This window comes from Polyodon spathula, chromosome 7 (assembly GCF_017654505.1).
Source record: "Polyodon spathula isolate WHYD16114869_AA chromosome 7, ASM1765450v1, whole genome shotgun sequence".
Taxonomy (NCBI): domain Eukaryota; kingdom Metazoa; phylum Chordata; class Actinopteri; order Acipenseriformes; family Polyodontidae; genus Polyodon; species Polyodon spathula.
Genome location: NC_054540.1, coordinates 42,404,709 through 42,416,553, shown reverse-complemented (window position 1 = coordinate 42,416,553; position 11,845 = coordinate 42,404,709). Strand labels below are relative to the sequence as shown.

The window sequence follows — 11,845 nt, the reverse complement described above, 5'->3', positions numbered from 1 at the left end:
AGAAACTCGATTAAAACCTATGGTACAAGTGCATAGTTCTCAAGCACCTCCACTTTGGATTTCTCATTTTAAAACTTAAAACATACTTGCTTTGGCTTTTCATTAGCAAGCTGTTTTTAGTCTGTTGTATTTTTTGTAAATGCCTTGGGATGCTTGTACATGGAGGACACTATATAAATTAATTTGGAATGGTATTGTAAATTCTTAACAGAAATGGCCTACCGTCCTCGACGATTTCTAATCCCATAATTTTAGATCCAGCTCCAAATATTTGCAGGTTCTTCAGCTCTTTGTTATCGCACTAAAAAGAAATCAAAACAAAAAAAATAACCTAACAATTAAAAAAAAGCAGTTGGCTTGTGTGGGCTGCCTCTTTGCACTCTAAGCTGCATACTGAAATACTGAGAACAGTCTACATAATAAAGAGTGAGGAGGATGTTATGCCTAGGTGTAACTAGGTTAGTGGCAAATACAAAATGATCAAAATATAATGTGACATTGAGGCAGCTAATTGTAACAACTCAAGATAGTGTATTGTACAGGGAAATTAGAAAGTAAGTTTATCATATGAGATACTGGGTGATACCAGTATAGGCATAGTGCCAAAAACTGCAGATGCACAATTCAAATTGCATTGTGGACAGCGAATTAATTAGCACTGCGCACTATGGAAGCTAAAGAGCAATGCAAACTACTCAACACGCACAAATAATGATCCACAATTATGATAATGAGGGTCTCAATGAGTGCATGAGTAGAGAGCAGTAGTTGCTGTATGATATTTGTGGAGCACGAAAATACAAACCCAAAAAAATGTCAGATGAAGAGCAGCAAAGTCCTCATGGGGCACATTAAAGAAAAGTTTTCTGAGAAGGAGCTGAGAGTCCTTATGGCTGAGATCACTCAGCATGAAACAGACTTGTTTGGAAAAGCCTCAGCCAACATCAGTTATGCTAGTGTTCTTAAGAAATGGTATGTATTGGACTGCCCTTTTAAGCATGACATCCAGAAATATGCCTAGCACTCCAGAAAAGGTGGCTTGGGCTATCCCTCTAGACATTCCAACTGTGGTCTGAAAGGAACCAGAGGTCAATTAGTGCAAAGAACACAGCACTTTCACATGTGCAGGGATAGCGGTCCCTAGATTGAACTAAACCCTAGTGCCAGTAGTCTTCAAAGTAATTTGGGTACGGGCACAAAGTGATCTTACTTGGCTGTTTGTGGGCACGCTAACTATTTCACAGGTTATCTTAAACACTGCCTTCCCGTGACATATACAGTGTGTGTGTGTGTGTGTGTGTGTGTGTGTGTGTGTGTATATATATATATATATAATATATATATAAAAGAGTTACTCTTGGCTCACTCTGATAAGGCCAAGTCTCAGGCAGTAATTGTGCATTCTGCACTTATTCTTTAAATAATATATATAAAATATGCAGTGCAAATATTTTTACATCGCATGTTTACACAGATAACCATGAATAAACTAAAATAAGAGGATAGATATCGTCTCGTGTTGTTTCAAATTTGTCAACACTACTCTGTTTTAAAAATCACTCATCTCCAGTACAATTATTCAGAGAAATTGGATTTGTAACTAAATCGACTACGGTGTTTCCCTTGTCTGGTGAAAATTAAACAATATATGGAGAGGAAACTTAATTCAAAACACCAAAATATTTCTCAATAAGTCGGCGAAATTCAGTGCTTACTCGGCACATTAACACCCCGCCTCTGCTCACGAATGATTGGACAGCTGTCAGATCTCTCACTTTCCCAATGGCTACTCATTCGCCTTCAATTTTCATGCAGAATACCATGAACAGCCTCTGCTTGCTTAAGAGTCGACAGCTGCGTAAAACTTGGCAGATATTTGACTCTCTTATTGGTTAAACTTACTGTCGGTACCTGCAAGTGAAACAGACACAGTTTATGTCCCACCCAGCTAACTTATGATTGGGCTGTCGCAGAGACAATGCAGATATTCAATTGGTTGATTGTACTGCACGCCAGAAGTGTTCACAACCCATAATTTAAGAACAGCTGCCGTGGGCACTATGGCCTGGCTTCGCAGGCACGAATTTGCTCGAGGGCACCACTTTGAGGACCACTGGTCTAGTTCATCCCTCAATTCAGCTATGAGGTCAAGAATGTGAAGTGAGACAATCACGCCTTCTCCTCCGAACATGTTCCTGTCTCTCCGCAACAAGAGCCAAGTGTCACCGCATCAGGATGTATCCTACAGCAGCCATCCTGAAGCCAATGACAGGTCTCTTGCAGGTGTAGGCTTTTATACAGCTCTTGGTTATTCGCTTCTAGAATGGTTTGAGCCTTGTAAAATTTTTGGAGGGTCAGCAATTGCCTAAGTGCAAGGCAAAATCCTTACATCACATTATAATGTTTGCACCCTCTTAGTATCCAGATCCTGCCCAGTTCCCAGCTCTTTTCTTCATTTCAGTATAATTTTAATTTACATAGCCGCATGTTTAGCAGCCGGTAAAATCAGACTTTACTGCTGCTAAATATGCTTTTAATACGGGTTTTGTACCTGCAAATCACTTTGCATGTATCCTTACATCACCCCCATGGTGCGCTGATGTGGTAAACTTACTTTCTAATCACCCTGTACTTTGGATATACTTGAATTTCATCAACAATGGAAAAACATACGATAAAACCTATAAAAACAAACATCAATCTTAATTCTGTTTTATTAGCATTGTAATACTGTATCATATTTTAAAATGTGTTCCTAAAGATCTGAAAATCCACTTACCTACATCTTATTACTACTAACAGTATGATAACTAACCCCCTTTTCTTCTGTTAAAGATCTTTTGGTTCTTGTATACTATTCTGTGGAATATGCCGATATAAGACCTAACCTAACTAGTACCTAACTCCTGGGACCTGATCATGTGTTGTAGTTGAAACTCACGCCAACAGTCTACTTGTAATTGTTGTTTTAGCAGTATCTACAAATCCTGAATAAAGAAAACTTGAACCAAAAGATTCACAGCAAAAGAGGGACCATGTTAATAAACTAGATATAATTACTATAGCACTCCTTTAACTGATTAAATAACAGATTGTATGACTTTTGTTACCTGATCAATAATAACCACCGTTACAAATTTGAGATATGGTAGGACATCTATTTAAAACCAATAATAAATACCGCTTGTTTAAGAACCAGTTGTGTATGAAGCTACCAAAACCTCAAAGGCAACAGAGCATCAATGAATAGCTTCACCTCCACGATTCAAGCGACCTGGCTAATACAAACAGTGCCCTGTCCCTTTTAGATTTCTAAAGAGAACCTTCACACCACTGGTATTCCTGTCATTACCTCTGAGGACCTCAGGTGCCTCGATCTTCGCTCGCGAGGGTTGTTTCCTTGAAGTATGGGGTCTTTGTGCGGACATTGAGACCCTTCGCTCAGCTTCTCTTCTTCCTCCTCTACTGCCTCTTCCTCCTGCTTTTCCTCACCCCCATCCTCTTCATCTTCCTCGTCCTCCTCCTCCTCCTCCTCATCCTCCTCCTCTCTGTCCTCGTTCCCTTCGGCCAGCTTGTGGATTCCCTGCAGGGCCCGAGAGCAGAGCGAGGTGGGATTAGAGGTGCAGCCGGCAAGCCCATCCCTCCCCAATGCTGCACTTCCAGCCCGGACAGAATGAAGGTGCAAAACACTTTGAACATTTACTCACTCTATATTTATTTATTTTATATATATATATATATATATATATAAAATAAATGAGAAGTATACAGGATAGTACATGTATACACATGCGCACATATACATACGTTTGTGTACACAGTTTTAAGCTGTGGTACAAAATAGCAATGCAAAATTTAAAACAGCACAGCAATATTTTACACTACTAAATTCAATTCATCATCTTTGCACTGAATTGTGATCAACTACAACTACAGTTCAGCAGCATGTAGTTGAGAGCAAGTAGCATGTCTCTAGAAATTATAACAACATCTGTATGATCTATTGGATGTGTAGACAAGACTTGCTTTTTTATTGAATTTTTTGCCTTTATTTATCTTTTTATTCTTGACTGTGTTCAGGACCATGGACCTTGAAAACACATCACATAAATTTGCAACATGACAATATGGAGGTTAAACTATGATAATGGGTCTTTTTTTTTTTTAATTTAGTAGTCACCAATTATTTTTTTTGTTATTTTCTCCCCAATTTAGTAGTGTCCAATTATTTTGTTTAGCTCAGCTCACAGCTACCGCCCCTACACTGACTCTGGAGGGGCAAAGACAAAAACGGTTCAACAACATTACTGGGGAGTTGATTCCAGACCCTCACAATTCTCTGTGTAAAAAAGTGCCTCCTATTTTCTGTTCTGAATGCCCCTTTGTCTAATCTCCATTTGTGACCCCTGGTCCTTGTTTCTTTTTTCAGGTCAAAAAAAGTCCCTTGGGTCGACATTGTCAATACTTGAATGCTTGAATTAGGTCGCCGTGTAGTCTTCTTTGTTCAAGACTGAATAGATTCAATTATTTTAGCCTGTCTGCATATGACATGCCTTTTAAACCCAGAATAATTCTGGTCGCTCTTCTTTGCACTCTTTCTAGAGCAGCAATATCCTTTTTGTAGCGAGGTGACCAGAACTGAACACAATATTCTAGATGAGGTCTTATTAATGCATTGTATAGTTTTAACATTATTTCCCTTGATTTAAATTCAACACTACTCACAATATATCCGAGCATCTTGTTGGCCTTTTTTATAGCTTCCCCACATTGTCTAGATGAAGACATTTCTGAATCAACAAAAACTCCTAGGTCTTTTTCATAGATTCCTTCTCCAATTTCAGTATCTCTCATATGATATTTATAATGTACATTTTTATTTCCTGCGTGCAGTACCTTACACTTTTCTCTATTAAATGTCATTTGCCATGTGTCTGTCCAGTTCTGAATCTTGTCTAGATCATTTTGAATGACCTTTGCTGCTGCAACATTGTGTTTGCCACTCCTCCTATTTTTGTGTCGTCTCCGAATTTAACAAGTTTGCTTACTATACCAGAATCTAAATCATTAATGTAGATTAGGAATAGCAGAGGACCTTATATTGATCCCTGTGGTACTCCATGTGTTCCTTGAATCCCAACTGCGTTCAGTTTAAGAATTAATCTTTTATGCAGGACTTTGTCAAAAGCTTTCTGGAAATCTAAATAAACCATGTCATATGCTTTGCAATTATCCATTTATCGATGTTACATCCTCAAAAAAATAAAGCAGGTTAGTTAGACACAATCTCCCTTTACTAGAACCACGTTGACTGTCTCCCACAGGAGGGTCTGTGTACAATGGTATATCCATTAAAAGGTGAAACTCTAGAATAATATAAGGTATTCAAAGCCAAACGATGCTAAAGTTATTTAAAACTGGATAGGAACTGGTTGACATGTGGGGCATGTTGTCCGAATCCTCCTTTGTAAAAACTTGTGAAAAGTAATCATTTAATATATTTGCTATTTTTTTTTTTCTTCATCTATGATTTTGCCATTTGTATCTCTTAAACATTTAATCTCCTCTTTGAATGTTCTCTTGATGTTGTAATATTGGAAAAACATTTTGGAATTAGTTTTAGCTCCCTTAGCAATGTTCATTTCTATTTTTCTCTTGGCCTTTCTAACTTCCTTTTTGACTTGCGTTTGCAGTTCCATGTACTCTTTCTGTGTACTTTGTTTTTGGTCCTGTAAAGTGCCTTTTTTCGCTGAATATTTTTTTAAAATTGATCTATTAAACCATTTTGGCAATTTAGTTTTACATTTAGATTTGTCTACTTTAGGAATGTAATTGTTTTGCACCTCTAATACTACATTTTTGAAGAACAGGCATCCTTTTTCTGTGGATGTTTTCTCTATTTTACTCCAATCTACCTCTGTTAGTCTCTGTTTCATACCGTCACAGTTTGCTTTTCTAAAATTGTAAACCTTAGCTTTAAGTCATTTCTTTTGGGGTTTTAAAAAGCACTTCAAAATGAGACCATGTTGTGGTCTGAGTTTGCCAGTGGTTCTCTGACCTCTGTTTTAGTTATTCTGTTATTTGAAAAGACTAAATCAAGACATGCCTCCCCTCTAGTCGGTGCCTTGACAAATTGTGTTAGGAAGCAGTCATTTGTCATTTCCACCATTTCAATTTCATCCGTCGTGCTCGCCACCAGGTTTTCCCATTTTATATGGGGGGAAGCTGAAATCCCCCATTAGTATGGCTTCTCCTTTGCTACATGCATTTCTAATGTCATTGTATAACAGATTATTTTGCTCAGCGTCTGAATCTGGAGGTGTATAGTATGCTCCTATTATTATGCCCTTTGAATTTTTGTCTGTTATTCTGACCCATATTGATTCAGCTTTATTTTCTTTGTCCAGGTTTAACTCCCGGGCTTCAAGACTATTTCTTATGTATAGTGCTACCCCTCCACCTCTTCTGTCCTGCCTGTCTTTCCTATACAGTGTATACCCACAAAAATATTATATTCGTCCCCATCACTCTCAACAGTGCTCGGCCAGTAGAGCGCCGCCCCCTGGGAGCTCCCATCCACGGTCGGCAGTTGAATAGCCTGGACTCGAACCAGCGACATCCAGACTATAGACGCAGCCTGCACTCTAGGCGAGTGCTTTTACTGGATGCGCCACTCGGAAGCTCCCAGGTACCGAGTCTTTAATAGAAAGGCAACCACCATGAGAGAATTTCGTGTAATATATATAGGGCTTCTAATTTTCTGTGTTTTAACCAAACTTCTATACTCTCCTTTCAAAATTAAACTGATAAATGTTAAGCCATTAGTGTGTATATTATTATTGGCAACTGAGAAACGTGTTAATAAAAGTAAAATTGGTTTAATTTACTTTTTTTTTCTGTAAAACAAATATAGGCTTTTAAATCAGCCAAGCCTTCATTTTTCATTTGCAAACAGAACATGCAAACGAGAACGCAACATAAGCAACTAATCTTTATTAAATCTACAATAAAAAAGAAAGTATTTTATGCTGGACGCACTATTACAATCATTATGCGTAACTGTTTTACATTAATAAAGATGACACTTCTGCTTTGAAAAAGACTTGCGTGTCTCAGTTGGAGTAAAACACTAAAAAAAGAGAAACCCTGATTATATACTTAATACAACTGACCAGATTTGAGAAGCTAAGAGATTATACAAGTGGTTCAAAAGCAGTGGCAGACATTACTAGGATTTTCTGCATTGTCAGTAGTTCACTCTGGTTCCGAAGCACATACCAGTATACACACACACACACACACACACACACACACACACACACACACACACTCATTGTTACCGATAGCGTGGCCCCGCACTGGAACAGCTCATAAGGGAAGAGGATCCTCTCAAAGTGGGAGCGCAGAAGAGAGCCTGTTCCTTTTCCTGGGGGATACCCCATCCGGTTAGCTACCTTAGACCATCTTTTCTCCTTACAGACGGTCTCAAAACCACCCTCGCTGGACACAATCTACAGAACAAATTAAATGCAGTTTTATACATAAGTTGCATAGACGGGAACAACCTAAAACACAGAAATAATAAAAACTATTCATTTACTCATAATGGCGCTTTTGATTTACCATATCAACAAATAGAGCAAAAGTATCTCCCATCCTAGTGCTCAGACAAATATCAGAATAGTCGAACGAATATCTTTTGACATGTATCTGGAATCAAAAATCGTATATTCGTATTCGCTACAAATGAAAAAAATAGCTTGCATTTACTTACCGGCTCACCAGAATTTGCACGACATTTAAAAAAATTGAAAATGAAAAAGAGCTCAGTGTGATATATGAGATTAACCCTTGTGGTCCTACGGTCCAGATGTCGCGACATTACAATTTTCCCTTTCCAGTCCAATGACGGACCCTGTTCGACATCATCAAAAAAGACGTAAAGCACAGGTCTCTGGTCGTCTTTTCTCCAGAAAAAGCAGAGAAAAACTTTCAATGGCTGAACGAAAGCGGGGAAAAAAAATAAAAAAAATAAAAGGGCGTATCCGCAGTCGTTCCAGGACAACCCATAAAATCTGTCAGACAACGTGTTTTTTTATGGCTGCTTGCCCAACGCGCAATCTGATTTTTTACTCTATAACAAGATAACATTCTGTGCTTTAATCAAACAGCAGTTTCTCAATCGAGATTCCCCTCGCAGATCATCCCAGTAAAATACGTTTAGAGGGATCATTGTTTTTCATTGGTAATGTTTGAGTGATTTCCGGGGTGACGTACACATTGATGTGACCAAATCCCGTGAGGATTGCCCCGTGTAACACCCCTGGCAACTCAAGCAAACTGGTATATGTCACATGACTGTCTGCTCCAGTGAAACGAAGGGTAAAATGGACACTACGACAGCCAAAGTATATACTTTTATATTGAAGGCTATGATTTTTTTAAACAAAGTTACAGACTGGAATTACAAGCTACAGTACTCTGCTCATCAAGATTCACATTTTGTTATCTTGTTGTTACCTTTATTAAATCGTTAACGTTATTTCCCAACCCAGGAAAAAAAATAAATAAAAATACAATAGTTATTCTTATCACTGACTCGGATTTAGCATGTAGCATGCTGACATCGCTTTTTTCATTTCTTTAATATGATTAATAAAACGTACCGGTAATTTTATTTTAAATGTATGGTGCCTGCTTGTAACTTACAGTACCGAGTGCAGCTAAAAAAAGAAAAAAAAAAAAAAAAAAAAACTACTGCTGATGTTGGCTCTTACAGCTCTATGCAGCCAGCACGGCAAAGCAATGCAACATTGATATTATTTATTTTTAAATAAGGAACTAAGATTTCAATTAACATTTGCAATTGAAATAAAACTGAAACTTTGTTAATGCGCTTTTTTTTTGGGAGGGGGTGCTACTGTATTCTTCAATGAATAGGATCTAGCTAGAATACTGGATGCAGCAGCATGCCACAAATAGATTACTGTACTTGTAATTCTACTTTTATTCACAATCTCGTTGCTATTATTATTATTAGTGCTAGTAGTGACAAATACTGTAATAATAAAGAAAATCAAAGAGTAAAACAGCACTAACATTAACAATTTAGCTAATGCCTTATCCAAGTCAAGTTCCTTAATTTACGCCAGCAGCTTATATTGTTAGTTTTGGATCTTTCTTTTACTATAGCGAACAAAAGGCTTTGGACCCAAACAGGGTTCTTATAGCAAGGGTGTACTGTACTGATTTCCATAAACTCTTGTCTAGTTTATATAGATTACATTCCAAATGACTGTAATCTGTTTGGAATAAATCTTTTTAGTAACACCCCTGTAGTATGTTAAATATGTTTTAGGTTTGTGCAAATTTTTTTTTTTTTTCTCTCCTGACGCTACCAAGGCGTAATTAACCCTCGCATTCAATTGTTGTGCACAAGCTTTTACTTAACAGCAATGACATTAAAAATAATCATGTTGGTAGAAGAGGAATGGAGCAAAAATATATGTGGATGGTACAATCATCCATATTTATTTGAACGATACGATTTTGTATGTCCAATTAATCGACTTCTATTTAGAGGCTTAATTACAGCCCTAAACAAAACTGGATTATGCATGCACACTCACAGTGGTCTCTATGGAAAACCATCTGTGACAAAAATTGCACTGCTTTAGAGCAAGTCAGAATCTCATGGGACAAAAAAAAAAAAGGGTAAGCACATCATTCTGAAATTCCTGAAAATGTTGTGTCATGATTTTTATATAGATTGTATACAGTGCCTATAGAAAGTCTGCACCCCCTTTCAAAATTATAACCTTTTGTTGCCTTATACCCGGGACCTTAATTTTACGATTTTTTAAATGCATTTTTTATTTTTTTTTTTTGTTTTAACAAATACCGTACCCCACAACATCCCGTAGGTAAAATAATATTCTAAAGTTTTGTAGAAAATTTATTATAAATAAAAAATGAAATAGCTTGGTTGGATAAATTAGCTCAGGTGTAACCAATCACCTTCAAAATCACACACCAAGTTAAGTGGCCTCCACCTGTGTTAAATTGTAGTGATTCACATAATTTCAGGATAAATTCAGCAGTTCAGTTTCTGTAAGAACATAAGAACATAAGAAAATTTACAAACGAGAGGAGGCCATTCGGCCCATCTTGCTCGTTTGGTTGTTAGTAGCTTATTGATCCCAGAATCTCATCAAGCAGCTTCTTGAAGGATCCCAGGGTGTCGGCTTCAACAACATTACTGGGGAGTTGATTCCAGACCCTCACGATTCTCTGTGTAAAAAAGTGCCTCCTATTTTCTGTTCTAAATGCCCATTTGTCTAATCTCCATTTTTTGTGACCCCTGGTCCTTGTTTCTTTTTTCAGGCTGAAAAAGTCCCTTGGGTCGACACTGTCAATACCTTTTAGAATTTTGAATGCTTGAATTAGGTCGCCGCGTAGTCTTCTTTGTTCAAGACTGAAAAGATTCAATTATTTTAGCCTGTCTGCATATGACATGCCTTTTAAACCCAGAATAATTCTGGTCGATCTTCTTTGCACTCTTTCTTGAGCAGCAATATCCTTTTTGTAGCGATTTGACCAGAACTGAACACAATATTCCAGATGAGGTGAACACAATATTCAAGTAGTGCTTAGTTTTAACTTTTACTTCCCTTGATTTAAATTCAACAATTTTCACAATGTATCCGAGAATCTTGTTGGGCAAAAAATCTCGAAGGGGTATCAACGGCCCGAGGCGCCACTGGTTTGCTCTCCTCTCCAACATGTTGCCGGATCAGCCGTGGCAGCTCCTGCTGCGCAAGGACCTCCTGAGCCAAGCGGAGGGGCTTATTATGGCACCCGAACCCAGCCCAGCTCCAACTCTGGGTCTGGCCATTGAATGAAGCGGTCTATTCAAACGAGGTTTGCCAGTTGCAGCGGTAGAGACACTACAGTCTGCTAGGGAGCCTAGCACTAGAGCCCAGTATTCTTATAAATGGAAAGTATTCCCAAGACTGGTGCATTCCTGAGGGTCACGATCAAGTGACCTGCCCTATTGAGACAATCCTAACTTTCTTACAACACCTGTTTGATGCAGGAAAATCCACATCCACTCTGAAGGTCTACCTGGCAGCAATATCAGTGTGCCACGACATAAATGACACTGTGTCCCCTGGGGCACATTTCCTGGCAGTGCAATTTCTTAAAGGGGCTCGGAGGCTTCGTCCTCCCATGAAAAGCATGGTCCCTAAGTGGGATCTGGAACTGGTGCTGCGGGTCCTTACAGGTCCCCCATTTGAGCCCATGGCGTCAGCAGAACTGCGCCCTGTTTCCCTTGAAGTAGTGTTTTTATTAGCTGTTATGTCTGCCAGAAGAGTAAGTGAGCTTCATGCGCTGTTCATCGATGACACATGCATGGCTTTCACTGTAAATGACTTGCAGGTATCATTTAGAACAAGCCCAGCACTTTTTGCCAAAGGTGGTATCATCATTCCATATTAACCAACCAGTGGTTTTGGAAACTTTCAGACCTCCCCCGCACGAGTCAGAGGAGGACCGTAGACAGCACATGCTATGCCCAGGTTTGGGCTCTGCGTTGTTATTTGGATAGGACGGCGTCTTGGAGACAGTCCAACCAGCTGTTTGTCTGCTATTGGTCCCGCTCTAGAGGTCAAGCGCTATCGAAGCAACGTCTAGCGCACTGGCCAGCAGATGCCATATGCTTGGCGTATGAACAGACGGACTCCCCCATGCCAGGGGACATTACGGCCTATTCTACTAGGGGCCAAGCGACTTCGTGGGCTTTCTTTCATGGCGCCTCCTTGGATGAGTTTTGCAATGCTGCTAC

At 38.8% G+C, this 11,845-nt stretch overlaps 2 protein-coding genes across 3 annotated transcripts in view; both read right to left on the bottom strand.

Moving 5' to 3' along the window:
* Nucleotides 1-11,845, bottom strand: part of LOC121318633 (interleukin-13 receptor subunit alpha-2-like) — a 113,056-nt gene that overhangs the window by 75,500 nt on the left and 25,711 nt on the right. The window lies entirely within an intron of this gene.
* On the bottom strand, nt 9-7,853 carry LOC121318634 (lysine-specific demethylase 5A-like). The gene is made up of 3 exons (XM_041255524.1): nt 7,341-7,853; nt 3,353-3,583; nt 9-301 (listed from the first exon to the last, which is right to left on the bottom strand). The coding sequence occupies exons 1-3, from the start codon at nt 7,440-7,442 to the stop codon at nt 179-181; spliced, it is 456 nt and encodes a 151-aa protein (XP_041111458.1). The 5' UTR covers nt 7,443-7,853; the 3' UTR covers nt 9-178.

Excerpts from the sequence above, each read along its gene's own strand:
- LOC121318634 (XM_041255524.1), bottom strand. The coding sequence starts at position 7,442 with ATGGGGTATCCCCCAGGAAAAGGAACAGGCTCTCTTCTGCGCTCCCAC. Across the intron at positions 3,584-7,340 it reads AGTGCGGGGCCACGCTATCG|GGAATCCACAAGCTGGCCGA; the intron begins GTAACAATGAGT and ends CGGGCCCTGCAG. Across the intron at positions 302-3,352 it reads GGCACCTGAGGTCCTCAGAG|TGCGATAACAAAGAGCTGAA; the intron begins GTAATGACAGGA and ends ATTTCTTTTTAG.